Genomic DNA, 27681 nt, shown 5'->3' on the forward strand with positions numbered 1-27681 from the left:
ATCAATACACTTCACAGCTCTCGGCCTTGTTTTCCTCGAAGTGTGAGGCTGTACGCAGGGAAGGGTATTCACGGGGGCCTTTGCATGGGAATGCGAGAATATTTGCAAATGAAACCCCTGGCCTTTTGCAGACTTCTTTCTCCCAGTAATCCGGGGCATATCCGTTTGAGAGGAATGAGCAAAAGGCTGTGAACTTACTGATGAAGAGACCCAGGCAGCTAGAAGCTGTAATTAGCACAGCACCATGAAGTCCAGGTTCTCATTTGAAGCTTCAGTCCATTATCATATTTTGTATGTTTACCTCATTTTTGAGAACCACGATTTTTTTTTTTATCTGCCTTTTGGGGACTAAGTCCTTATAATCAGAAAATGAACGCAGTTCCTCTCCTTCTTCTAAATAGTAAGCCTGCCTGCAGTAGGAGGGTCTGGGACAGCCTGCTCGGGGTCCTGGCCCCCCTGCGTGCCTGGGGCTTCCCCGCCGACTGTGTTTGAAAAGCAAGAACGGTCTGAGGCGTTTTACATTAGCCATTCCAGGTTGATGAAGTTAATCCTCTGCCTTTGAGCCCCATTTAAATAACACATTTTTTTTTCCAAGTTGGTCTCCACTTGGAGAACTTGGGGTTTGCCATTGGGCTCAGGGGAACCTGGGCAGTGGGGCCTGCCACTCTGGTGAGCTGTCATCTGACCGGATACGGTCGCTGGGCCCCCGGATCTGCTCTGCTGAATAAATATGCGAATAAACAGATCCTGTGGAGGAAGGTGCCCGTGTTTACCGCTCGCTCTCTAGGGCCCACAGCGTTGCCGTTGGTGAGGTGAAGCTTGGGAAAGCAGAGACGGCGGCAGCAGGAGCTCCGCCACTTCTCTCTTGGCAGTAAAGACTTCCAGAGGCTGGCAGTTTGTGTGCGTTTGTTTGGTTTGGCTCGCGTGCTTTTGACGGAAGTTCAGATCACGTCTTTAGCAATGTGAACTTTCTAACTCTTCTGTGAATTTGGGTTCTTTAACCTTTAGGAGGTTCACGTTCAGCCCCCTCGAAGTTGTTGGAGGTGTTACCTCGGTCTGTTTGAAAGTACTTCAGCTCTGACAGCGACCAGAAAGAACCTTAACGGGGTCTTATTCTGCACAGTGAGGTGTTCAAACAAGTATGTGAATGGGGGGGTTAGAACAGGTGCTGGGCTGTGAAACGGGGGAAAGAGCTGTTCCCAAGGCAGGAAGGGGTTTGCCCGGCTCGTGTGCCCAGGCAGTTGTGCGCGTGGAGCCCGGCGCCCTGCCCGCCAGCTCTGGGTCACGCCACTAACTAGGCGCGTCTTCGCCCTTGGCACCCACGCTTCCTAACAGTCTTTGAGGTGCTAGAGCCTCCCTGCTGGCCTCGGGTGTGGCAGCTGTTCCATCCAGGACTTAACGCACGCCCCGCTGGGGCCAGGCTGACCAGCTCGTCGCGCCGCTCTGAGACCCGCGGCAGGTCCCAGTGACCGGGGAGGCCCAGCCGGGCCCGCCGTCACACACCTGCCCCTCAGCACTCCGCAGCAGCCTGGTCATCTGTTTCTTCTCTTTGCTCTTCCAGAAACATGCCCCCATCCCAGCTCCTGACCGGGCTGGTTCCTATTCAGCCCACAGGTCTCAGAACTGATAGGTAAGACTTCCTCCTAGAAGCCGGTCCTCACGCTTGTCTTTTGACTTCCTTCAGTGCCTCACTCAGGTGCCACCCAGCCTCTGTCTTCTCTCGTCTCCTGTTCTTCTCTCCCTTCTCTTCCTCCCTTTTCCACACACCTCACAGGGAACGATCACGTTCTGCTCTAGACTTCTGAAGCGGTGCGTGTGTCCTTTGGGGCCGGCACCAGGGTGCGTGTGTCCCTCCCGGCTTGATCCCATGTGCCCTGGCTGTAGAGTGGTCCCCTTCCCCTCCCGCCTCACAGAGCGAGGCGAGAAATGCTTGACACAGTTCTCCTACTCTGTGTCCTGTGATTAAATTTTAGAACATTTTCTGAAAAGCTTCACATGTGAGAGAATATCATTAGCCCAGTGGTTTAGGTCTGTGAATTGCCAGTTAATCTAGATCAGGGCTTGGCAAGCTTTTTCTTCAAGGACCACGTAGTAAATAGCTTAGGCTTTCAGGCCCGGCGGTCTCCGTGCCTCTGCCGCGGCTCTGCCGTCGGGGCCGGATGCGGCGCAGTCACACGGGCACACGGGCGAGGCTGCCCCCGTGACGCCCTGTCCGCGGGAGTAGGCAGCTGGCCCCGGGTCCGGCTCGCCGGCCTCTGCGCTCCGCCAGCCTCGTCAGGTGGCTCGCTTGCACGCTTCCTTCATCCTCAGTGGGGGGGAGGAGAGAGGGTCCCCCCCCCCGCCCCGATTCCCCAAGCAAGTCTCCCCGTCCCGGGCCCCACTCTCACTGCCTGGGCTGTCTGAGAAAATGAGTGGTTTCTGGTGTTGAGCCCTGGGCTGGCTGACAGGTGAGGAAGTCACTGCTCCCCGCCCCGCCCCTCAGTGCATCCAGGGGCCTTGAGAGCATCCCCCGGCGACCCCTTGGGCCCTTGGAGCTGAGTCAGACAGACCTCACTGTCCCCTGCCCTCCATGTGTCCAGGGGCCTTGAGAGCACCACCCGGCGACCCCTTGGGCCCTTGGAGCTGAGTCAGGCAGACCTCACTGTCCCCTGCCCTCCGTGGAAAAGGCAGCACCAAACCAGGGCGTGGGGGCACATGCGCTGATCCTGCCATTGCTGGGGCGGACGGGCACGCCTGCCTTTCTACCAGACCTACCTCCGACGCCGGGGTGGCACCTTGGTAGGTAGCAGCACACCTTCCCATCGTGTCTCCCTGACGTGTCTGTGGGCTGAAGGAAGGAGGGTTCTTGGGTGTACTAGTGAGTGAGTTATTTACAGGAACTTCGGAATAGACTCTTTATGGTCCTTTCCGAGTTCTGCTTTGGCCCTTGTGGCGCAGGGTGGAGAGGGGAGGGAAGGAAGGAGGGAGGAGGAAGGGCTCTGAAAGCTCCAGACTCTCAGAGCGGGAGGCGGAACGGGGGTGCCCTGCTGGGTGGCGAGCGCCGGGGTTGTTGCCGCCACCAGGCCGCCTGCGGCTCCCAGGACCTCTGCTCGGGCTTGAGGGAAGCGCGAGCCCCGGGTGTTGGCGCTGCCCCTGAACAGAGGCCAGTGATGGGCGCTGGGGGATGAAGAAGCCGGGCTGCGGGCCCGCTCCGGAGAGCGGGAGGGATGGGAGGACCGGCATCCACACCGCAGGTCAGGGATCGGGGTCAGCGGCAGCAGCCGTCTTCCCGCTCTTCCCGTCTGCGCGCCCGCTCCCCCGGCCTGGCGCTCCCCGGGACTCCCGTCTGTGCCCTCATCCTCCCCCGGCCTTCTCACGTAGACGTCACCTGGGCTGGTCAAGTCCTCACACACAGAACTCGGGTGCGGAATCCCAAGGGTAACAAAGTATGAGAGTCTTGGTAAGAAATACTGTAGGGACAGCATCTGATTTTTGTTTTATCCAGGTAACAACTCACGGCAAAGGCTCGTGCAGTTACCTCCTCCCCTTCCATCTATCCAAGTGGTAGTCATGTGGGTGCATATTAACACGTGTGTGAGTCGGAAACGGAAGCGAGGCTTTTTCCTTGGCGACGTGTGATCTGATTGGTTGGTCTGACAGTTGACCTAGGCAGCTAGGTGAGGTAGTAGACATTTCCCATGAAGATGAATGGGCTACGTCTGCCGCATCGGTGTTGTGAGGGAGGTGTAACGGAAGCTCCTGTGATGCTGTTTGCAGCTTTTAACCAAACTAGGGGAAAGCTTAGACGGCAGATTAAAGGGGGATTCACTGTATTTCGAAATCGATTCAGAGCCCTAGCTGGGTAGCTCAGTTGGTTACAGTGCTGTGCCCATACCCTAAGGTTGGAGGTTCAATCCCTGGGCAGGGCACATACAGGCATCACCAGTGAATGCATAAATAAGTGGGACAACAAATAAATGTCTCTCTCTCTCTTTCTACCCCCTTCCTCTCTGTCTCTAAAATCAACAAATAAAAAAGTCCTTTTAGAATATACGTAGCCCAGAGTGGCTCTCTGCCCTGGCTGTGTGTTAGCATCACCCGAGGGTCTTTTAAAAACACATCTCTGGGACAGCCTCTCTAGAAAACTTAGGAAACTACACATGCACTTACTCTTCAGCCCACAGTTCCTCTCCTGGGCATTTATTCCCATGAAAAGAAAATTTGTACTCCCACGGAACTGCAAACAGCCCAGATGTTCTCCAACAGGTGATGGTTAACAAATGGGCCCAGTCATCCATGGGGTACTACTCAGCAATTTAAGAAGATCAAACTATTGCTACAACCACCTGGCTGCGTCTCCAGGGAATTGTGCTAAGTGGAAAAAGCCCATCCCAAATGGTTACATACTGAAGGAGTGCGTGTATGTAACTGGAGTGGAGAATAGATTAGTGATTGCCTGGGTTTAGAGGTGGAGTGGTGGGGGCCTCTGTATAGAATAAGAATAGATCGCTGCTGGGGGAAGTTTTGGCACCTAAACTTACCGTATAGCTAAGGAAGCCGTTGTTGGAAAATCGTCTGGCCAAGGGCAGATACCTGCTAAGTGCCAGAAGGAAGACTGTGAACCTGGGTCTCTGTCTCATAGGCCTCAATAGTATATGCCTGAAAATGTGGATTGCAGAGTCTGGGAGGTTCGGGTTTGAATCCTCGCTCTGCCAGGTCCCTGTGTGACTTTGGGTGTGTTGCCTAACTTCTCTGAGCCTCTGTTTCCTTTCTATAAAATGGAGGTAATATCTACTTCATGAGATTATCATCAGGACTGTAACAAGTTATTTTCAAACTTTTAAAATACTGTTTACTATATAAGAAGTTCATAATTCCATGAGAACTAGTTAGTAAATACATATCAAAATGTGTAGGTGAAATAAAAGCTTTATAAAGTACGTATATTACTATATATGGCAGACTTTGTTTAATATTTCATTTTTTAATAAAGCTGGTCGTGACCCCCTAAATTAATTTCACGACCAGTGGATTAAATGAAAATAAGGCACAGATAGTGCTGCAAGTCATTACTGTAGGCTTACTCTCTCTCTCTTATGTTTACTTTGGACATCCCTCTTGAACTGGCAGGAGCGCAGGTGGGGTTCCCAGCACCCCCACATCCCTGGAGACCAGGTCAGGGTCTGCTTTCCCAGCTAGACTCTGAGCTTCCTGAGGGCAGAGATGACCTTGCTCGCCATCTTTTATCCCCAGACCTGGCACAGTGCCCAGCACTGAAAGGTGTGAGGGGTCCAGAGCGCACGTGGGCACAGGCCCTCACCTGCGCCTGTCCTGAGGGCTGGCTTGGGTGCGCTTGCACGTTGTTCGCAGGTAAAATGGGGCTGGTAATTGCGGCACCTGCCTCCTAGGGCTCTTGTAGGGCCAGGGGGGTTCATGCAAGTGAGGCGCCTGGGAAGGCCCCTGCAAGGGGAGTGGTGGAGGTCTGCCCTGCAAGAGCATCTCAGGCCACACGTGAGGGCGACATCTTTGACATAGACTTGCATTTACTCTCACTTTTAAAAATATTGATTTGCAGAATTAGCAACAGATGACTTGTCTAGGGACTTTCAGCTGAACTGGGCACCAGTGTCTTGTGGCCCGAGGGCAGGGGTTACTGCTTAGAACACAGGCAGCCTTCATGCCGCCTGTGGGAGAAAGTCCTCCTGAACCACGTGGAGAGCCGCAGAAATGGCCGCAGCTAACCGAGTGGGACACGCCCCACGGGCTCGGGACCGCATGGTCAGTCAGAGGAGACAGGCCTCGGAGCCAGGGCCCCGAGGTGTGCTTTCAGACCTGGAGAGGAAGGTGTGCCCGGTTTGTTTGCTTCCCGGGCACTTCTCCCCTGACCGGCTCACTCACCTGCCTCTGGTCTCGGCGCCATGCGCAAGGCCACCACTCATCTGTGCTGTCGGAGGGGTGAGGGCGCTCTTGTTCCGTGGGCTTTCCTGGGGGGGCAGCTAACTCTTAGACACTGCGTATTACAGCTGGGTATGCCCCCCAGTGATGCTTCATTAGTATTTCTTTGGGGGGAAGAAAAATGAAGACTTTCTCCTTACTGATGGGTAAAAATGTGTCCAGCTGCCTTATATTTTTTTTTCAGAAAAATCACTATTGAAATTGGCAGAGTATTTAGTCTTCAGAAAGACTTATATTATAGTGTGTTTTCTATGGGAAGCTCATTTTTCCATAGCCCAGGGGGCTTCCCATTACATAGTGTGCCAGGTAAATAAGAACTACACCTCTGTGTGCGTGTGTGCGCACGTGTGTGCGAGGATTGAGCAGAGGTACCATTAAGGGGACATGGGAATGACTTCTCAGCATTTTTTCTTGTTTTGCAGTAAAATGATGGTAGTTAGCATGAAATTGAGCGTGACAGGGGCTCCCATAGGCCTCCCTCATTTGGCCCTCTTCATCACGAAGACGGGGCAGAGCTCCCGCCGTGCAGTCGGGCGTTGTGGGTTTGCTGTGTGAGTGCCCAGCGCCCCTGCCTCACTGCTGCCCTTCATTTATAGGCACCAAATGGGAGTGTTTCTGAAGGGAATGAAACTAAATCAGGTATTTCAGCCTGGGGCTATGGCAGCGGCCTGGCGGACGGGGAGCATTTATCCGGGGAGTCCACTAGCTCAGAGTTGGGTCTGGATTTGAATTGATTGCCTCCCTCGGCGGTGTAGCTCTCAGCAGTCTGTCTGCTGGTGGGATGGCGGTGTGTGCAGTTCTGTTTCCGGTTGGTAAGCACCTCCACTTGTCAGCAGAGCGGTTGGCCACCAGAAGGGACACTGCCTGCATGGCCCCTGTGACACGTACTGCTGCCAACAAGAAGGAATTTTCTTTTCTCTGGTGAGCACAGCATTTCAAGAGGCTTTTGACTGGGAGCCTGTGACTGTTCTCTAGAATCTCATGAAGTTCTTTACGGTCGCGCTGCCCTTTACTCCTCCTGTGGCTCTTCTGTTTGAAGTCGCTGGTGATCGTCGACCTTGGCAGGTGTTAGCACACAGCACAGCAGGCCAGGAGCCAAGGGCTGGCCGTGGTGCCCTGTTCGGGGACCAGGCGCCTCTCCTCTGCGTTCTCCTCGTGCCAAGGTATTTTCGTTCCTGTGTCTTCAGTGGATTCTTTGCCCCTAAGAGAAGAATTCTGACCATAAGCAGGGACGCTGACCTCAACAGGGACAGCTAACCAGACTCGGGGCACTCTGGACTTCAGCCTTAAGGGGCAGGCAGTCCTCTCACAATGTCCGGGGGCTGAGCGTGTGGCAGGGATTTCCTTCCTGAGCTGGTCATCATCGATCAGCGTTCACGTGGAGTGCGGGTCATGAACACTATCTGTCCAAAGCGAGAGTGTTTGTCATATTCAAACTGGAAGTGCAAAAAAAATACTTTAGAGTCAGTGAAAAGCAATTCTCTTATCTCTGAGATAAGCAGGTGAATAGTATGCACTGTCAGTATTTTGGTTGCCGACCATTATCTTGCTATTGACCCAGAAGAACTATGGTATTGAAGCGATGGCTTCACTCGGCACGCTCCCTCCAGGCGTTTTCTTCTCCTTTGAAAACAGCAGGTCTGGCTTCTTTCCTGTTCTCTCTCTATGGCCGTTTCCTGCCCAGAAGAAGAAAGGGTTAAGTCTAAGCAGAAGGAAGAGCAGCTGGAGCCATGTTTCCGATGCCAGGTCATGTCACTCTGCCCTGAAGTTGGTGCCTTGATCCTGCCCACTTCCCTCCTGTCCTTGCTGCTTGTAACTTTCTCCAGTCATTTTTGGAAGCTCTTGTTAGCCTATTTGTAAGATTCTGTCAGTTTCTTGTAATATGTTTAGGACTTATACTTTTTCATTGTCTGCTGACTGTGTGTTTCCTGGGCTGCATTTGCCAGAAGAGAAATGCCACAGAGTCATTTTTGCTGATGGCGGTGAAGGAGACACTCATCGCTCATCGGTAGCTGAAAGGGGCTCCGGGGGCCCAGACTTGGGGTTGGCTTCCAGTAGAAGAGGCTGCTAGGCACTGTCACCTCTGTGAAATGGCCTTGAATGCAGTCGCTAGTTCTTAGTGGCTTCCAGGCTGTGATGTGGGTCGGTGAAGAGGCCCGAGGAGGGGGAGGCCAGATCCTCTCTTTGACGTTTATGCTCCTGGAGAGAATAGGGGCCACCAGTGGAAGGTAGGAACATGGGGACGTGGCCTTAGGGACTGCAGCTGCCACAGAGCTGTCCTTCACAGCGCTCCCCAGCCAGGGGGTCAGATCTTCTCATCGGTTTCACAAAGGGACGGAGGGGGAGCCCTCGGTGTCTTTGCATTGCGCCCGGATCCAGAGTGGGAGGGGGTGGGCGGGCGGTGCGAGGGATTCGGGCCAGCAGGGCTTTCTCCCAGGCTCCTCAGCGTGCGGACACACAGATCAATTTCTTATCCTGTGTTCAGCTGGACACTAGGCTAGAGACTGTTGATCAAGACGTCCCCTCCTGTTTCGTATCATATAACACATTCATTTCAGCCACTGCGCCTCAATTACTGTTTGCTTTCTTTCTGTCTTTCTTTCTCTCCCTCTTGAAATGGTAAGAACTTGTGTAAGGATGAAGTTACTTTATCCGTGCTAATGCTTTGATTTTTCTTTTCTCTTTCTCTTTGCCACAGTAGGTAACCAGTTAGGGGCCTTGGTACATCAAAGGTAAGCAGTGGGTTATGTTTTATTATTTATTGATCATTTCTAATTGTTTATTGATCCGCCATCTGTACTACAGTGTTAGGAAGTCAGAGGTTGAGAGTGTGAAAAACCAGAGGCGAGATTTCCTTAAGACTCAGGTTTTTTGTGGCCCTTTCCAAGACAGCGTAAGCCCGCAGGATAAACTAGCACAGGGTATTAAAAATCAGCCATTAGTGTCTGTAAACGTAAAAGACTTCCAGAATGTTGGAACTGTTCCTTCTCCCGCATACGTTTAATTTAAAGTGGGAGATTGACATTTCCCCTCCTGTTTCCATGGTTTTCCCAGTGTTTGTGAATTTTTAACCTCTTTACTTGAGTAAAGGACATCTTTGGTCCTCAAGGAATCAGGAGCCTGGGTACCCCACCCCCCCACCCCCGCCACAGTGATAGGGACTTGCCAGAGAACCTCAGGTAAGTGCCGGGCGATTCCTGCCTCAGTTCCCCTCACAGCCTTCCCGTGAACAGTATGGATCAGAAAGATACACAGACCTCTGGACTTTAAAAAGACCGGTCTGTGAGCTAGGGCATTTGTCGTCACAATGTTACCCTTTACAGAGAATAAAATATACAGGAAAGGATGAAGTTGTGTGATTTGTATCCATTGCTGTAACATCATCCTTAACCTTCACTAGCAGTGATACAGTTATGTTCTCTTATGTGCTACACAAATGTTTGGGCGTTTCTAGAAGTCAGTTAATAAAAGGTTTACCCTGGCTTTTTGTCACTTCCTTATTTGCTGTGTTTTTAATGAATTAAAAGTAATGTGAATGAGGAAACTTTCCTATAAAGCCAGAATTAGTCAGCATTTTACTCTCCTGTGCTGCGCGCATTAGACGCCAGCCTCGTGTTTAGGATAGAGCTTTGTCTTGCTGGAGCTCAAAGCAGTTCATCTGAATCTGTGTCCTCTCAAAGAGGGTCTGCTGCAGTCGTCCCGAGCACTGAGGAGCTGCCCGAGTTCTGGGACATTTCATCTTGTGACAGTGTTGGCCCTCCCCCAGTAAGACCCCCAGTGGTGTTTTCTGAGAGGAGTCAGTTTGTGCGGCCGTCCTGTAGCTGCACAGACAGGAGCGCGTCACCCTTCACCGCGATCGGGAACGCGTCCCAACGGGGGCTGCGCCTGTCGCCAAGTGTGTTAGGGCCGTGCTGTCACTGTGAGGAAGCGCAGACCAGCCTGATGTCGAGGGAGCCAAGGGGGTCCCGAAACCCTGGGCGCGCGCACACCGGAGGCGGTGCCCGTCAGGAGGACAGGACGGGCTGACCTCGCCCCGCTGAGCCGGCGCACGTGCGGCTGCGTCTCTCCTGAGCGCCGCGCTTTCCCTGACACAGGCGCCTCACTCCGTTCTTCCCGTGATGGATGAGAACCCAGCCGTGGGAGAGAGGCCTAAAGCGGCTTCCCTTTAAAAAACAAAACCAAGAAGACTTGCGTTTAGCTTTCTCTGAAGATAAATGTTCAGATTGAATTGCTTCCCGGGGTGCTGGGCAAATTGGATATTGCCCACAGTACACCGTGCGGCAGAGCCGGGGTGTGTGCCCAGTAACTGTTGAAAGGAAGGAAAGGAAGAAAGCCCGTAGCGGAAGGGACAGCAGCCCGCAGCAGGACCTTGCAGAGCGCCCGAGGTCGTCATTCTGTCCTGGTCAGCACGGCCCAGGCCTCCGCTGCAGACTGGTGCCATTTGGGGCGTCTCGCCCTAAAAGACAGAAAAACTGGGGGGAGGCCAGAAGGCAGCACCAAGGGGGGAAACAAGGAATGCGGAAGAAGAGTTGAGTATCTGCATCTAGAAAGGACACCAAGTTCCCCCACACCCCGGAGGGTCTTTTAAGTGTCTTGGGTGGAGGACGCATTCAGTACTTAGCCACGCTCCTGGGCCGGTAGCTGTCTGAAGAAAGGGTGGCTGTGAACGGCATTTGTGGTTTTCATTACAACCCCGCCGTTTCTTGCTCTGACCCAGGTGACGGGGGCTTCGGCCCTTTGAAGCGGAGACTGACCAGAAAGAGCACTAGATCCTGCTCTCTGTACACGGTTGTGGGCTTGGAGGCCAGTTGGCCTGGTTTCTTTTCAGCCTTTGTCTTCCAGCATGGCCACGCTGGGAAATTTGGGGAACCCCAGATGGCCGCAGAATTCTATATCTTTTTCCAAAATGTTCTTTGTTTCAGGGCAGTAATAACAGAAGAATTCAAAGTGCCTGATAAAATGGTTGGCTTTAGTAAGTATCCACGCGCTGCACTCTCCCCCGCTGCCTGTCTGTCCTTCGTTGCTCTCCACGCATGTCACCTGTGGCAGGATGTGTCACACCCTGTGCTCCAGCGCCTCTGAGCGCCGCAGGCTGAGGGCACCGTGCACCTGCCTGCGGGGGCGCCGGCACCCTCTGTCCGCTGTGCTCTGCGCGTGGCTTCTGTGGCCTCGCTGAGGCCGGCCTGGCTTGTAGACCTCCGAGCCGTGTGACTGTCGTTGGATTAAGTGTTCGTGTGTGGTCAGTAACGGAACGGGGGGGCACATTCTGATCCTGTCCAATCTGTTTCAGTTATTGGCAGGGGAGGTGAACAGATCTCACGGATTCAAGCAGAATCTGGTTGCAAAATTCAGATTGCTTCAGGTAAGGGCTTCTTTTTTCATAGATCTCAGTTTGGTAGGAATCAGTATTTTGCAAAGTTTTCCAGATTCAGTACTTGTTGCTAGAAGTGTAGGAACGTGGGTAAGTATGTACAACTGCTGTTTCCCTTGCGATTTTGGAGCGGGACTCCCAGATGAGAAACAGCCAACGTGGACTCAGACAAGGCCGCCCCTCTGGCCTCACGGGGAGACCCCCCGCCCTGCAGTTCTGCGGCCCGGCACGGCCCCTCCCAGGCACTTGCTACTCTAGGACCTCTGTTTTCTGCACCAGAATGTTACGCCAGGCATGGTGGGGCCAGTAGGAGTCATGTGGCTTTGGGGTCACTCCTGAGGATTGCTCGCCAGCTCCCCTGACCAGACCACCCCTGCCCTTCGTGGGGAGAGGCCGGCTGGGGCTCTGGCGGGATTAGCGCATGTTAAACAGCCCAGGCCCTCTCCCTGCTGGCTCCATCTTGGCTGTGCAGTATGGAGAGAGGCAGACTGAGGAGCAAGAGCTTACACTTCTTTTACAGTTTTAGCATCCAGTTTGAGTTTGACCTCTTTTCATAGTGGAGGAGCTTTGAAGGACATTGACTAGAGAAATGTTTGTCATTTTAAAAGATACATATTACAGTGTCCTGAAGGCAATAACTGCTGTTAGCTAGTTCTCTTTCTCTTTTGAGGAGGAATTTTAAGAGGCAGTATTTTTAGGAACAAAGTAAAGTGTCATGTGTGGTGTTGGAAAGGAAGACCTGCCTCTCTCATCCAATGGCCCGGAACCAGTTCCACGCAGACACCACTGACCGCGGGGGGCAGCCCCACCGTGCACACCCTGAGATTTCTCCCTAGTGTGCAGACAAGGGACCTGGGCGCTGCTCTGCAGGTGGAGAAACCGGGGAGCAGCGCGGCCCGCTGACGCTGTGGTTAGGACCCGCCCCCAGACCTCTGCTGCACTCCTGCTTTTCCCAGGGACTCGGTTCTGCTTGAGAATTGTAGGGTGGAGCTACCAGCTCGCTATCCCCTCCACACGTGGAAGCAGACTGTCTTTTTCTGGGAGCCTGGGCTTCTGTGGGGCCGTGCAGGCATCCGCCCAGAGAGACAGCCTCGCACAGAGGCCAGGCGCGAGGTTGCCTGCCGCCTGCCGACACGCCTCATCTTCTTGATTCTTCTTATAGAGAGTTCTGGGATTCCAGAGAGGCCCTGTGTACTTACCGGAACCCCAGAAAGTATTGAGTAAGTTTGTTTTATTTACTTTCTCCTTTCACTCTTCTCCCCTCTGCCCCAGACGGGGAGAAATGGAAGGGCAGGCTGGCACTGAGCACTGGTGGATGCGCTGCAGCCTGGCCGCACAAGCAGGCGCTTCTGTAGAGAAGGGCCTAGGAGGCTGCCGCGTCAGCGAAGGGTCTCTGTTACTTTGAACACACAGGGCATCACCCCTTAAAAAGCCCAGGGAGTTCCTCACGGCTGCCGTAACACCGACTTCGTAAACCAGGTCCTAAGGGGTGTCGGGTCACCCCGCCTGACCGCTCTCGTCGCCCCTCCTCCCTCGCTAACACCTCCTTTCCCGAACAGGTCTGGGTTAGCAAACCTCTCATTTGGCGAACCATTGAGAATCCTGGGACCAGGTCTTTGGCCTGGTGGTGCTCCCAGGGCCTTTCTGATACTCATGAGGTAGATTGGATGGACGCTTCCTGGCCATTGCTGCGCTCCGAGGTCCGTAGGGACCGGCCAGGGCAGGGGGTGACTCCCGGGCCCTTGCGACCGCCTGAAGAGGAGCGCTGCCTTCCTGCCTGGTACACACGTGCTCAGAGCCTTGTACCAGGCGCAGGCCCCGTAGACCCAGGAGCCTCCCGGGGAAAGGGAGGGTACTCACTCGGCTTCTGCCCCCTTCCTCTGTCAGTGCCAGCGGAACCGCGCTGCTGTGGGGCTCGGGGCTCAGTTGGTAGGCTTCTCGTATTGTTTCCATTTCTCAGGAAGTCTTGATGAGTTCAAATTCTATTGTTTGTGCTGCAACATTGCAAGCGGTGAACCAGAATAAATGGCCCTGGCAGGTGTGCAGCACAGGGCGAGTGAGGTGGTTTTGCTGGAGCCGAGACGTTTTTATCCCAGCGCAGGCTAGCCGAGCATACAAGCAGAAGGCTAAGAGCTGCTGTGGCCGAGAAGACACAGGAGGCTGATTCTGTACTCACAGGCTCACGGCCACAGAGGACGGCGTCTGTCTCCTGCCTTTTTCTTCTTTCCTTCTACCCTCCTGTCCCTGCTTCCTGTTCTGCCTGAGCAGTGGGGGCCGCTTCGAGAAGAAACAATCTTGCTTTCTTCCGTGCACAGTACAGCCAGCCTGTTTAGTAGCTGACTTTCTTCCTAGTAGAGGAACCAGGAAGATTGTAAGTGGTGATTTGAAGACTAAATAACAGCAGGGGGAGATTCTGGTGCAGAAAAGGACATTGGCCTGGCAGGTGACCGGCAGGCTGGGTTGTACTGCCTCAACAGTGTAGCTTTCTTGCTCCTCCTCCGAGTACATCGGCACAGAACGGCGCTGCTCCTGAAAGGCAGGGCCCTGCAGAGCCGCGTCGGGGCTCTGCCCCCTCCTTGGGGCTGAGCTGGTGATTTGTGGCCTGGGCTCAGAAGCCACAGAGCAGTCTGGTTGGTTATGGAGGAGGAGTTGGAGTTGGAGAATTCAGAGGATGACGACTAACACTGGCTCTCTCCTTCCGTCTTTCTCACTGCTCTCTCCTTCCTGCTCTCCTTAACAAGCGTCTCTTGAGTGCGTGCTCTGGACTGGGAACAGCGAGGTGCAGGGAGTGTGAAGGAGGGCCCGCCCCCAGTGCAGCGGACCTCCCGAGAGGAGCAGAGCCCTGCCCTGGGAGTGGGCACGGGTCAAGCACAGCAGCGGGCAGGCCCGCTGGGGCCGGGCCGTGGAGTGGGGGTGTGCGCGTTGCTTTTGGATTCCAGCCTGGTAGCCTCGTGGATGGCAGCGACCTCCCGGGTGGGGGCAGAGCTGGAGCTGGACGGAGGGCTGCCTTGACTCCTTCATGTTCTCCCCCCAGGGACTGCTCCCCTTTCGTGGGTACCTGCGACGTTCATTTAATGCTGGTTTCCTTGTGGTTCTTTTCCCTCCCTAAGACTAGCCAAACGACTCCTGGGGCAGATTGTGGACCGCTGTCGGAATGGGCCCGGCTTTCACAGTGACGTGGATGGCAGCAGCACAGTCCAGGAGGTCCTGATCCCCGCGTCCAAAGTGGGGCTGGTCATCGGCAAAGGAGGGGAAACCATCAAGCAGCTGCAGGTACGTGAGCCTTGGCAGAGGCCTCTTCGTCTTCCTCCCCTGCCTGGGGCCCTGTCTTAACTCGGACTCCCCGTTGGCCGGGCTCTGCCTCCCGCAGGCCAGGGCTCCCCTCACTCAGTCCGTGGCCATTGACTTAGCCAGGCCTAACGCCTGGGGCCCTGCGGACTTGTAGCAGCCGCTGTGGCAGGGAAGCTCTGTTACCATCAGACGACAACATCTCAAATAAAAAGACCGTGTCCGGAGCCAGCAGCGTGCTCCTCGTTAGTGGTGTGAGCTAAATGTGCTCTTGCGCTGCGCAGAGGGCCCGGGTCCTCGCCAGGGGGAGCGGGAAGTGGCAGCCTTGCACGCGCTGAAGCTGAGATAGTGCCTGTGATTGGAAATCACACCAAGCCTGGCACTGAGCAGGTGCTCCGTGAACGCAGCTGCTGTCGGCTCCAGAATCCCTCCTCTGAGATACACGGGACCAGACGTGTTTCAGAATTTAACTCCCCAGCAAGTTCCGGGGCTGTGCCTGGTCAGCAGATGCGTATTTCCGCTGCTAGCTGTAGCGATAGTCACACTCGGTGGGAGGGACCAGAAAGAACCTTACACACGTCCAGGTTAGTTTTGCTGCCACATTAGTTAGGAACAAACTTTATTTCAGAGCTTGGGGCTTTTTGAAGTTGCAGGTCGGGGCTTGTGACCTGCCTGTGGCTCTCTCCTAGCCCAGTCCGTGGACTGCGAAGGCACTCCAGTGGGGGCTCCCAGAATTTAAATGTCGGGCTCCCCTTACCCGCTCTGGACAGCTCGCGGGGAGCCTGCTGTCAGAGCCCTCCTCACCGGGGGGACAGTGGCCCTGCCCAGAGCCGTGCACACACCTTGACCAGGTGCTGGTAAAGCGGGGGCTCAGCCGGGTGCCTAGTGGTTCAGGAAAAGAGCTCATTTACACGTAGGTGTCCTAGGACCAGGGGAGGAGTCGGGAAGTGGCCCCTCTGTCACGCTCAGGAGCTCCTGGCACAGCCCGCACGTCTGCGTCCTCAGCGCCCAGCTTCCCGGGCCAGGACAGGGGGCGGTGCCTTGCGGTGGGCGGGGTGCCCCTCCACGGCAGTGAGGGCGGTGCTGGTGTGTGTGCCCCACAGGAGCGGACGGGCGTGAAGATGGTCATGATCCAGGACGGCCCGCTGCCTACGGGTGCGGACAAGCCTCTTCGCATCACCGGGGACCCGTTTAAAGTGCAGGTAGGAGAGAGACTGGATGGGGCATGTCTTGGGTGTGGGGTGTCCCTGGGTAGTCGCTCATAGAACTTTTGTGTCATTCAAGAAATTATAAAGCCGTGTCTTCCTTGAGGTAAGCTGTTCTCCCCAACTGTGTTTGATGAAAAGAACCTAGGGTTGTGTTGCCCAGCACCAGGGCCGCTGGCTGCGTGTGGCCCTTTAATTCCAGTTGAGTAAACGTTGAGTTCCTCCTTTACGCTGGCTGAGTGGTGGCTCCTGTCGCGGGCAGCGCCCGTTCGGGACATTGCCGTGACCGCGGGCTTTGTTGGCGGCGTAGCTCTGAGCAGAGGCAGTTTCCGACTGGTTACCTGTGGGCGGCTCAGACGCAGGCTCCCTTGGTGTTCCGTTGGCTTATGCACGCGCTCGCTCGCACGCACGCACAGCCCACTGCGGGGCGGGTGTGCGCCCTGGGCTCTCGGGAACCCCGTGGTGACGCGCTCTGGTGAGCCAGGCCGTCAGCCAGAGCTGTTCCTTTGCAGGAGCTTTGGGGCTCTGGTGAAGTGGGGGTTACCAGCCTCGGGCAAAAGATTTCCCCCAGTCACTCGGCTGCACCCCAGTTGCTGCCGTTTTCCAGGGAGCACACGTAAAAGAATGGTTCCAAAGCAGGATTGAGGGCCAGTGACCAAAAATGGCTTCTTCCCTGAGGCCCCAGCGGTGAGGCGGCCCTTCCTGCCGTGGAGGTCCGAATCCCTCTGAGTGTGAACAGGTGGGCTTTTTAAAAACCAGATGGCGTCTCTTTCCTCACTTGGCTCATCCAGTCCAGCTTGTGGACTCCAGGGCTGTGATACCAGGGAACTCTCTGGAAGGCATTAAGCCACCGGCCTGCTGCCGAGTGCTGGACCACGGAGCGCCCCTCCCAGCAGCTCTCCACGCCTGCCTTTCTCTCTTGGAGACTTTAGTTTTATCTTTGGCAGAAAAAAAATACCTGAGCCAAAAGCTCATTTCATTCATGTTTCATGAATTTGCAGGAAAATAATTGTAAATTTTTTAACGTATTCCACATATTTTATTTGGAAGAAGCTGTTGTAATTAGGGTAAACTGTTGTGTGGGTTCTTTTCCTCTCTCCACTTTGTGTTATGAAAAACTCCGAACCTGTAGAAGAGCTGGAAAGAGAACAGCCAGTCCCGGCCTGCGCCCCCCCTCCCGGCCATGTCGCCGTGCGCGCACACTCGTTTATTTCACCTTACCGTTTGTGAGTCAGTGGCAGCTGTTAGGCCTCTCCACCCCTACATCCCAAGAATGAGAACTTTCTGCTGCAAGACCAGGCCAGAGAAATAACAGTCGTCCCATGTCACCTTAAGCCAGTCCACATACGGGGTTCTTGCCCGTCCTAAGGCTCTAATCGCTGTAGGAGGCAGGGGACAGGAGTGAGGGTTGTTGCAGGTTGGTTTCATTTTTCCAGACCCAGGGCTCGTCTGGGTTCCCACGCCAACTTGAGTTGTTACGTACGGTTGAGGCTTAGTGCAGATTCGGGGCTGGGGCTGGGGCTGGTGTGGGCAGGATGGGCGGGCTTAAGTGCGTCCTTTGGGAAGAGGGTGCTGGGGCCTTGGAGACAGTCAGGCCTGGGCAGTGTTGCTGGTGGGTAATTGGGACGCAGGATCTCTGAATGCCCGAAGTCCCCCTCAGGCTCCAGGGCTGCCTTTTCCCCTGGATGCCTTGGTAACGTCTTCTTTCTGGGACCTGCCCCCAGACAGAACTCTTGGAACACTCGCCCCTCACTAAGAAGCGGGTGCTGGAAACCCCTCCGGGCAATGAGTGTGCTGGCCCTCCTCGGCTTTAATGAGGGTGCACCCTGCCTGGTCGTTGTGGCCCATGTAAACAACACGTCCTCTAAGGCTGGGCACGGGTGACCCCTGCCAGCAGACTGCCCGTCCCATGTAACAATAATAATAGTAATAGTAGTAATAATAATAATGATAACAACGATAATAATAACAGACTTCTCCCACGGCTGAGCACCTTCTGAGTCTGAGCCCAACATCAGAGGGTTTGATCTTGAAATTTCACCTGGTGTCGAGTCTTTTTTTTCTTAGGATTTTGTTTTCCATAATGTCTTTTTACCTGTACTTACACAGCAAGCAAGAGAAATGGTGTTAGAGATCATCCGAGAAAAAGACCCGGCTGACTTCCGCGGTGTGCGTGGTGACTTCGCCGCCCGAACGGGAGGAGGCGGTATGGAGGTAGGCGCGAATTACAGGTTGGTGCGTTCGGGGTTGTAGGTCACACATCTGTTGGCTCTTTAACCTTCAGCAAGTTAGTTCATTTTTGTCTCATCTGTGAAACCCTCTGAGGACGCTCGCTTCTCAGAGTGAGGATGGGAGCCAGCCAGAGGGAGGGGAGCCAGCAGCATGCTTTTCAGGGCACGGGGCCGTTCCCTGGTTTTAAAGTTTTGCTTCAAAGCTTATCCTCCTGCCCAGGTGAAAACCAAAGTCCAAGTTTTGGTGATCCACGTTGTGATTGTATCAAACTTAGAAGCCAGATTTGTTGATGAGGTGGGATGGGATCAAAACCTGTTCTTTGGAAAAATTTTTAAAATTGATTTAGAGATGGAGGGGGTGTTGATTTGTTGTTCCACTTAATGTATGATCACTGGGTGATTCTTGTATACTGGCGACTGAACCTACACCCTTGGGGTATCGGGACGACGCTCTAACCTCAGGAGCTCCCTGGCCAGGGCCAAAATGAAATTCTGATAGATGCCATAGTATGGATGGGCCTTGCAATCATTGTGCTTATATAATAAGCCAGAGACGGAAGGAGAAACACCGTGTGATCCCACTTACACCGAGAATAGGCACATCCACAGGGACAGAAGACAGCGTGGAGTTACCAGGGGCTGGGGAGAGCAGGGTTACTGCTCAGTGGAGCCCGAGTTTTTACTGGGGCGATGACAAGGTTCGCGTGTAGCCGTCTGGTGGGAGGGTTACACAGCATCGTGAATGTATTTAATGCCACTGACTTGTATGATTATGAACAGCCAAGACGATAAATATTATGTATCATTTACCACAATGAAAAAATGAAAAAAATATTTTAGAGGACCTCTAGTATAATGAATGTGTATGCTATATTGATCCTTATTTCATAGAATGTGGCAGATAAATTTGCCACTTCTAATCTTATCTATCTCTAAGGTTTATTCCAGCTTTACTTCATTTTTATAACTATTCTGATCAAATCTCAGATGTTCTGGATGCATTTAGCAGACAGAAGTGCAATCATTGACCACAATATTGTTCTGAAAAGGAAAAAAGTGCTTTATTGTATCACTTTCAAGAGCGCACTATCATAAAACCCAAGTTGTATCAAACACACGCACACAGCCATTGAGAAAAGCCAGGTCTGCCAAAAGCTCTGATGAGGTTTTGTTTCTCTGCGCTTAGGTGTCCGTGCCTAGGTTTGCTGTTGGGATTGTAATTGGAAGAAATGGGGAAATGATCAAAAAGATCCAGAATGACGCTGGTGTGAGGATTCAGTTCAAACCAGGTTGGTTTTGATCTTTTTCAAAAATCCTTTAATTATAAAACACCTCACTAAACAAGGACTTTGTAACCTGCCCGTCTGTGTTCTTTTCTTTCTCCCTTTCTCTCCCCTGTCTCTCCCTCTCCTGCACCAATCTAGAGTTCTCTGGGCCCTCATTTCTGTCTGTATTTGCTTGCGTGGATACCCTGGCTATGCCTCCCCCTCCTCCTCAGACTAGGAAAACTGGGGAGACCCAACATAGCCTTTCCAGCTTTTAATTTTGCCATGTAAAGACTTTGTAAAAAAAATCTGTTATTTTGCCCTGGCTGGTGTGGCTCAGTGGATTGAGCGCCAGTCTGTGAACCAAAGGGTCGCCAGTTCGATTCCCAGTCAGGGCACAGGCCTGGGTTGCAGGCCAGGTCCCCTCTTGGGGGCGTGTGAGAGGCAGTCACACATTGATGTGTCTCTCCCTCTCTTTCTGCCTCCCTTCCCCCTCTCTCTAAAAATAAATAAATTAAATCCTTTTTTTTAATCTGTTATTTTTCCCTGTCTGGCTTGCTCAGTTGGTTAGAGTGCTGTTCTGATATGCCAAGGTGGTAGGTTTGTTCCCTGGTCAGGGCACATACAGGAAGCAACAATGATGCATAAATGAGGGGAACAACAAATTGATGTTTCTCTCTCTCTCCCCGCCCCTCACTCCTCCCCCTCCCCCTTCCTTTCTCTCTAAAATCAATAAATTTTTAAAAAATAAATGTTATTTTGATTCCATAAATTAAAGATAACTTAAAATCATAAGAAGGACAAACATTTTAGAATAAAGAACAGTTACTTAAATTCTATTTATAAGTAAAATGATCTACAGTATCTTTGTCTCCCTTGTTTCTCTAAAGATGGAAAAACATGAAGGGCTGATTTTTGGAAAGTATTGTCTTAGCTCACCTCTGTTTTCCTTGGCCCTTTTGTTTGTTCTTGGTTTTGTTTGTTTCTTTAAAGACATCTCCTTTAACTGAGTGTAATTGGGGAAGGACTGGCACGGGGCCCGCGGAAGGACGGCGGTGCTCCGTTCCCCGGCCGAGAGGTGCCGGAAGCCGGTGGTGTTCACACTGCCCCTTGGCCCTGGTCGGAATATTGATTGCAGACCCGACCGACCTCTGTCTCTTTCTTAACCCGCCTCTCCCCTTGGCCCACAGACGACGGCATCAGTCCGGAGAGGGCTGCGCAGGTCATGGGGCCCCCCGACCGGTGTCAGCACGCAGCGCACGTCATCAACGAGCTGATCCTCACAGCCCAGGTGGGTGCAGGCCTGGGCCCCTCGCCCGGAGGCGTGGCAGGTGCCGTGCGGGGCTGCGGGGCAGCAGCTTGAGCAGCCGCCTCCTGCCTGCTGGTTTATTCTTCTTCCACCTTCACTGTCCCAGAACCCGGATTCTCTGTTTCACTGTGCAGACCCCCAGGTTTCAAAGAGCTGATGTACTTAATTTAAAACCCTAAGCAAAATATAACCTTAGCTTTCGAAAGCACTTGCGGATCCTCGAGAGGCGTAAGCTGTCTTCGTGCCCTGCATTCCCAGCACATCTCTGCATGGAGTGTGCGCCAGCCTGTGTGATGTTGGGAGCACCTCCACCTGCCCCGGGCCAGGAGCTCTGGGGAGCCGCTGTAACTGATGGGCGGCTGGCAGGTCCCCAGGCGTGTAGGACTGAGGAGACCTGAGAACGGTTGGAGCTGGAGAGAGACGCAGGAGACTGGGAGTTGTCCCAGCTCTGCCATTAGCCGTGTGACTTTGGGCAAACCTTTGGACTCCTCTAGCCCAGTCTTCTCAGCAGCAAACGGCGTTTCGCACCCAAACCCCCAGGTCATCTGGGAGGACGTACTGAAGGAGCACATTTGCAGACCGCCACCCAGACCCCCTGAATCAAAACGTCCAAGATGGGCTTGGGTCTCAGCTAGAGTCCCAGGCAAAGCTTAGGTTTAGACAAGTTCTGAAGTCACGAAGTGAACCTCTCCCATCCTTTTTAGTGGTCAGAGTTCATGAACCGGGAACTGCAAAGGCTGTGAGATGAGGAGGAAGTCTTGTCCTCGAGACTGGCCTGCCCAGGAAATTGGCTGTGTGTGTGTTAACATAAGTCCCTAAGTTGCCTTGCTTACTTGTCATCTGTCTCCCATGGAAGAGGAGTGCGGGAAGAGAGCATCGCCCCTCTCTCTGCTCCTGCGGGCTTAGACTCTGGGTAGACGGTCAGGGTCTCCTAATCGACAGGGGTGGGTTTTGCCAGCCGTCTCCTCCCCATGCTGAGCCTCTTCAGCTTCTCCGTCCAGTGAAAGCGGCTCTCGGCTTGACTAGGTTTTCCCTCCATATTTGAAAGATTTTAATGCCGCAGCCCCAGAGGGGCTCAGCACAGAGCCTGGGATGGGATTGGTTGCCCTCCAATGACAGGTTCTCTGCTGGGCGTCGGGCGCGGGCTTTGCTCTCCGCTGGGGGACGGCGCGAGAACGGGTCGGGGACGGCTCGGGCCCCCTCCCTCTCCGGCGGAGTGGGACAGCCGGGTGTTCTTTACAGCCCTTTTATCCTTCGTGCTGGTTAAATTGCAAGGTGTTCTGACTCGTGTAGCAGTGTCTGAATTGTTCTTTATAGCGGCCTGGTCGGGGAGGGTCGGAAGTCAGGCATTGTCACGCGTCACTTCAGATGGCCTCGGCTTTCTGGCTTCTGCTCTGGCTTCTGGTGGCCCCAGCGTGCATCAGCCCCAGAAAGGGCAGCCTGAGCATTGAGAAGGTCACCTCCTGGCCCATAGCTGAGGGCCCAGCACTGCCGACTGCAGCGAGGGGGCCTGGGCTGCGGACCCAGGAGCTGCCCTCTGACTGCCCGCTTTCCTCGGGCCCGTCTTTGCTGTCCGGGTGACCCCGTGCCTTTATCTGCACATGTGCTCCCTGCGCGCACCTGTGACTCGTGTCTGTGTCGCCTCTAAAGAGCACCTCGGAATCTGAAACGTGGACGGGGGTCGGGCTCTAGCAGGTGGCGTTGGTTACACCCTGTCACTTAACATCGTCCCTGGAGGTGAGAGGCGGCGCTGGTGGCAGTGGCAGGATCTTCACTTACGCTTTGCTTCTGTCCCAGGAGAGAGACGGCTTTGGAGGCCTCGCAGTAGCCAGAGGCCGAGGCCGTGGCCGCGGCGACTGGAGCATGGGACCCCCTGGTGGCATCCAGGAGATAACATACACAGTGCCCGCCGAGAAGTGTGGCCTCGTCATCGGCAAAGGTAAGAGGCTGCTGCAGGGTTAGGTTCCCCGCCCAGCCAGTGCGCCTGGGAGCAGCCAGGGCACACCCTCCAAAGCGCGGAGTCAGGTCTGTTTGCTGCGCTGACTGAGGGTGCCAGGCTGTGGCACCAGCTGCCTTCTGCGGGAGCCCTGCTTTGCGGGGCTCTTCTCATGAGTGGGGGCAGAGCGTGGGAACAGGCGGCAGGAGACCCACTGCCTCTTGAAGCGGCTTCGTTGTTGAAGAGGCTGAACGTTAGCCTGTGTGCGTTTGTGGGTCAGCTGCTGAGGAATGAACCCGCCTTTCCAGAGTGGAGGCTGCTTCCTGACAGGCGTGTCGCCTGTTGCTCTCTGGATTTGGGTATTCGGGCTTTATTAACACGTGTGAAAATGGTTTCTGTCCTTCCAACACATTTCCCGTGAGTAACAGACACCCTGTGGAGGGAAATAAAAATTGGTTTGCTAGTTGTCTCTAGGTGTTAGCGAGCTGAGGGAAGCCTTGCTCGTGGCTGGTGAGCGCCTTCCCGCCTTCCAGCGGGGCGCAGAGCAGGGAGCCGGCGGAACTTCGGGCCGTCGGGCTGCTCCTCTGGGCTGGCCTCGTCCTCAAACCAGGAAAGGCTGCCGAGAGCCCGCTGGTGCGGCTCAGCGGACTGAGCGCCGCCCTGAGCGCCCAGGCTCACCAGTCCTGTCCCCGGTCAGGGCACAGGCCTGGGTCGCAGGGGGGTCCCCTGTCGGGGGCGTGTGAGAGGCAGCCGACTGACGTGTCTCTCCCTCTCTTTCTCCCTCCTTCCCCTTTCTCTGGAAATAAAAAATTAAAATCCTTTTTAAATAAAAAGAAAAGCTGCTGAGAGCAGGTCTGGGGTTCACGTCCCCACCACCCCCAGCAGCCGCTCAGTTTCTCTGCACCTCAGGCAAAGCCGCACTAACGAGACTCTTTGGTGTTGGGTGTTGTGTTTGAGGAACCACGGTCTCCTCCGGAGTTTCTCCAGTTTCTTGTGATCCCCAGGCATCTCTGATGTGCGTGGCGGGGTGGGGTGCTGGTTGCTCCACAGAACGTGGTTTGGGGGTGTCACGCGCTGGCGCGGGCTGGGCACACCTGGCCCTCTCTCCCCTCCCAGCATCTGCGTCTGGCCTTGCCCGTGCGCAGCGTGTTATAGGCTCTCTCAGAGTGTTTGTCTCCTGTCCCTGTGTCCTCTCTGAGGTGCTCAGAGGTGGTGGGGACAGTGTGGGTGTGCTTTCACTTTCTGGCAGGGTGTCCGTGCTCATTGAGCTGGTGGACATGGTTAGCTGCCCAAACGCCGGGATCAGTCAGACACCACCCAGCCCCTGACGGCTGTGAGTCGGTCCGTTGGCGCCTGCAGGTTGTGAGGCAGGCCTAGGTTTTTATCAGCAAGGCTTTCCTGTGAGCACTGGCAGGGCCCGCCTGCTCCATTGTGACGGTGCCCCTAGGCACTGAAACCTCTGGGTTCGCAGGGCAGCCCCTCTTAGCTTATCCTCTACAGTCACCCAGAGTGAGTCCCAGAGGAAAGCGTGACAACAGAGGAAGCCCTCACTCTGTCCAGCGCCCGTTACAGCCTGGAGACGCCCAGAAAAGCTCTGTTGGGGCTCTCCGCCCCTCCCTGCCAGAGCTGGGTATGAGGTGCTCCTCCTCTGGGGTGACAGGGGCCAGGGAGAGGGGAGGGAGCCACACGCAGGCAGGCCCTGCTCCCCCTCTCCCCCGGCCTCAGCCCCAGCCCTTGGACAGACGCTGTCCCTCCCCGGCCCCGCCGGATCTCCATGATAAATGCTGCAACAGTGACAGATAGTGTGGCCGCCCCGCGCTTGTCAGCCGGGCCTTTTAGCAGCTTTGATTAATTGCTTTACAATTTCACGACCAGCCGGGGGGGCACTGGTGGGTCACTTCTGCCCCCCATCAGGTGGAAGAATGGAGCAGGCTGCCTGAATGAGGCTATAGACAGCCACCATGTGCCAAGCTGGTGACCTCATTTTGAAGGAAGATAAACTCAAATTAACTCCTTCTGGCCCTGTGCAGTTTTGTGGGGCCTCCTCACCTTATTAGCGTGCTCCCAGGGCCACGGAAGAGGGGCTCGGGGTCTCTGGGCTCCGTGCCCAGCAGGGGCCGGTCTGGGCTGCAGGGTCTCGTCTCAGACACGCGCCCTCCTGCTCCCGCTCCACAGTCACGGCAGCAGGGTGGGGGCTGGGGGTCTCGGGGGAGGGTCTCCACTGAGGCTTCGCTCTCTGTTGCTCCCCCAAAACACCGTTGCTGAGGAGTGAAGCTGGTCGCTTTTCAGGTCCAGCCCCTGTGAGGAAAGGGCCGCAGTGACAGGCCCGGGACTTTCTGCACTGGTCCCTGCTGTCCCCGAGACCAGCGTGTTTGCTCCAGGGAGAACACAGAGGGACATTTTCCTTAAACTGTCAAGAGAGCTTGAAGAAAATCAGGCACACAAGACTTTGGTCTGCTGAGTCCTTCTTTTAGCTTGCTTTTACATTTAAAACCCCCCTAAACCAAACCAGCAGCATGGTCCCCAAGCGAAGAAGCGCTGAGCAGAGCTCCGCCGCCTGCCCTCGGTCCCCGGTTTCCTCCCCGCAGGCTCAGGGCCGCTCCCGTCGCCCGCAGGACGGATGGCTGGACCAGGGCTCCAGCTTCGCCTCTTGACCCCGTAGATTCCCGTGGAGAGGACTGGGTGTTCCCGAGGCACCTCCTCCTCGGCGGGGTGCTCCGCCTAGGCCTCCCCTCAGTGGGGCGGAGGGCAGGTGGGAGTGTTGGAAGGGCTGTGGCCCTGTCACAAGGAAGTGACACATCACGTGAGGTTACTGCTGACTCCGGCAGCGAGGATGGTCACGCGGGCAGGCCTGCAGTCGTTGCTTTTGCTCGTTGGGGCTCCCAGGGCCCCTGCACGCGATTTTCCATAGATCGTCTTATTCCAGTTTTGCAAAAACTGCTGCAAGTTTTCCTTGTGCTCTGCTCCCCCACCCCCCAGTTGTGCAGAGCTGATCTGTATGTTCTGTGAAATCTCAGAAGAAGCAAACCATTGTTACACCGGGGGCTTTTGTTATGCAAATTTCATTAAGAGACTGGGACTCTCACAGGTTTTCAAAGAGTCCAACTAAATTTTCATTACCCGGCTCCACCCAGGCCCCTGTGACCCCCATCCTCCGGCTGCCTCTCTGTCTAGACCCATCCCCCCCCCCCCCATGGAGGAGGCAGGGACTTCAGAAGTGACAGGATGGGATTTTAAAGGCTCAAGTGGGCTGCAGGCATTGTTGGGCCCAGTGGCGGTCTGTGTGACCTGTGGGGGAGGGAGGGAGCAGTGCAGTGGCCTGCACGGGGCTGAAGGCGCCCATTGTGCCATGGAGGGGCCGTCATAGGTCGCTGGAGTGCCTCCCCAGCAGGCAGGGGTGGGGGCTGGGGCCGAGCCCCATTGTGTGCAAATCTGGGGCCTCAGCCTGCACCGGGCTCCTGGCCTCAGCAGAGGACGCTGAAGATGGGAACCAGCAGTGTTGCGTGGTGTCTGCACTCAGCCAGCTCGGAGAGAAGAACCAGCCTCGTGCCATAGGTCCGGGTCTGCACACGAGAGCGCCCTGGTGTTTGTAAAGCCAATAAAAAGTACTCCGTTGTGCAGGCGGGCGCAGGTGCCGAGAAGGCCCTGTCCGCGTCTCCCGGAGCGGAGCGCTGCAGAGCGTCCACTTAGCCTTCTGTCTCGTGTCCTGCCTGCAGGGGGTGAGACCATCAAAAGCATCAACCAGCAGTCGGGAGCACACGTGGAGCTGCAGCGGAACCCGCCCCCCAACACCGACCCCAGCCTGCGCGTGTTCACCATCAGGGGCGTCCCGCAGCACATCGACGTGGCCAGGCACCTCATAGACGAGAAAGTGGGCGTACGTGCGAGGGCCTGCCACCTGCTTCCTGAGAGCTGGCTTTCCTGGCGGGTGTCCGGGGGCCCTGCTGTCCCCCGGAACCTTGTACTTCTGGTCCCTTTCAGTCCCCACGTCGCGTGACGGCACCCCCTCTTACTTTGCCGAGGGATAGGTCAGGGCCCAGGGGTACGAGGCCCAGGCTCCATGAAGGACGCCCTCGGGCAGAACTCCCCAAGGCCACCAGCTCAGGCCCTGGGGCCGTGTCCCCTGCAGGCTTAGGCGAGCAGCAGGCAGCAGCCTTCCCCCGGCGCAGGCAGCTGTCACTGACTCTGGCTTCGCTTCCGGGCGTCTCCAAGCAGATAAGCAAAGGGCGTGTTGCTGGCGGCAGGGCTGGCTGCGGCTCACCTCTGGGGGACGTAGAGTGGCAGAAAGAGCCACGGGCCAGGCTGAGCTGACGGGAGAGGCACGCAGGTTGGTGCCCCCCCACCCCCAGGGTGACACGCTGGGGCAGGCGTGGTGCCAGTGCTGGCTGCGGGGCAGAGCCGTTGTTCCCGCAAGTCCCGCCTGCTGTGGGGAAGGCAGGCCGGTACCAGGGCCGTAGGGTCTCTCTGCTTCCTGACTGTCTCCCCAAAAGCTGTGGTCTGCCCTGGGGGGCCTGGGCAGAGGGCACGGACGCCAGCGACGGGTAGTGAGCGTCCCCTCTGTGCCACGACAGGGCGCCAGTCTCGGAGCCCCGGGAGCCTTCGGACAGAGCCCTTTCAGCCAGCCGCCGGCCGCACCGCATCAAAAGTGAGTCTCTCCCATGGGTCCCACCCGGAAGTCCCCGCCCTCCCAAGAGGTCCTGCTTTCCGGCTGCTGCTAGGCAGTGCCAGCCAAAAGCCTGAAGTTCGGGGTGTGGGCCGGACTCCACTCCCCTTCTCGCCGACAGCACCCCTGAAGGGCTCTCACCGCCCTGGGGCTGTGGGGAGGGCCCGCTTCTGCGCGTCTTCCCTTAGCTGGGTCTTGAGCCCTTTGACTTGCTTCTCTCCACTTCCTCTCAGCGCCTTTCCTCCAAGGAGCTCAGGGTGCTTCCCAAACATCGCTGCTAAGGTCAACGGGAACCCCCACAGCGCCCCTGTGAGGTAGGCCCCGCTCCGCCTCTGTCCATGTGGTTCCCACCCAGGACGAGGGCCGCGGCCACCTGGCCCCGCTGCTGGGGGACCGTCGCACCTCCCTGGTGGGGGTGGGGGGCAGCAATGAAGAGGCAGGTGGTGGGGACGGCGGGAAGCAGCCCGTGCGAGAACAGG

General features: G+C 55.5%; 1 protein-coding gene across 2 annotated transcripts in view; it reads left to right on the forward strand.

Annotated features, from left to right (window-relative positions):
* The window catches only part of FUBP3 (far upstream element binding protein 3), a 43394-nt gene that overhangs the window by 10816 nt on the left and 4897 nt on the right, over nucleotides 1–27681 (forward strand). Inside the window, exons 3-15 of one of the 2 annotated variants that reach the window (XM_090274904.1) lie at nucleotides 8633–8666; nucleotides 10857–10906; nucleotides 11225–11296; nucleotides 12468–12525; nucleotides 14416–14578; nucleotides 15697–15795; nucleotides 17908–18012; nucleotides 19216–19318; nucleotides 20485–20585; nucleotides 22401–22542; nucleotides 26256–26416; nucleotides 27111–27184; nucleotides 27436–27516. In XM_090274904.1, coding sequence (XP_090131030.1) covers nucleotides 8633–8666; nucleotides 10857–10906; nucleotides 11225–11296; nucleotides 12468–12525; nucleotides 14416–14578; nucleotides 15697–15795; nucleotides 17908–18012; nucleotides 19216–19318; nucleotides 20485–20585; nucleotides 22401–22542; nucleotides 26256–26416; nucleotides 27111–27184; nucleotides 27436–27516 — 1243 coding nt within the window. The remainder of the gene's footprint in view (nucleotides 1–8632; nucleotides 8667–10856; nucleotides 10907–11224; nucleotides 11297–12467; nucleotides 12526–14415; nucleotides 14579–15696; nucleotides 15796–17907; nucleotides 18013–19215; nucleotides 19319–20484; nucleotides 20586–22400; nucleotides 22543–26255; nucleotides 26417–27110; nucleotides 27185–27435; nucleotides 27517–27681) is intronic. The other variant, XM_090274905.1, reaches the window with a different exon arrangement.

The sequence above is a fragment of the Furipterus horrens genome, unplaced genomic scaffold, assembly GCF_987537825.1.
Source record: "Furipterus horrens unplaced genomic scaffold, mFurHor1.1.pri manual_scaffold_4, whole genome shotgun sequence".
Classification (NCBI taxonomy): domain Eukaryota; kingdom Metazoa; phylum Chordata; class Mammalia; order Chiroptera; family Furipteridae; genus Furipterus; species Furipterus horrens.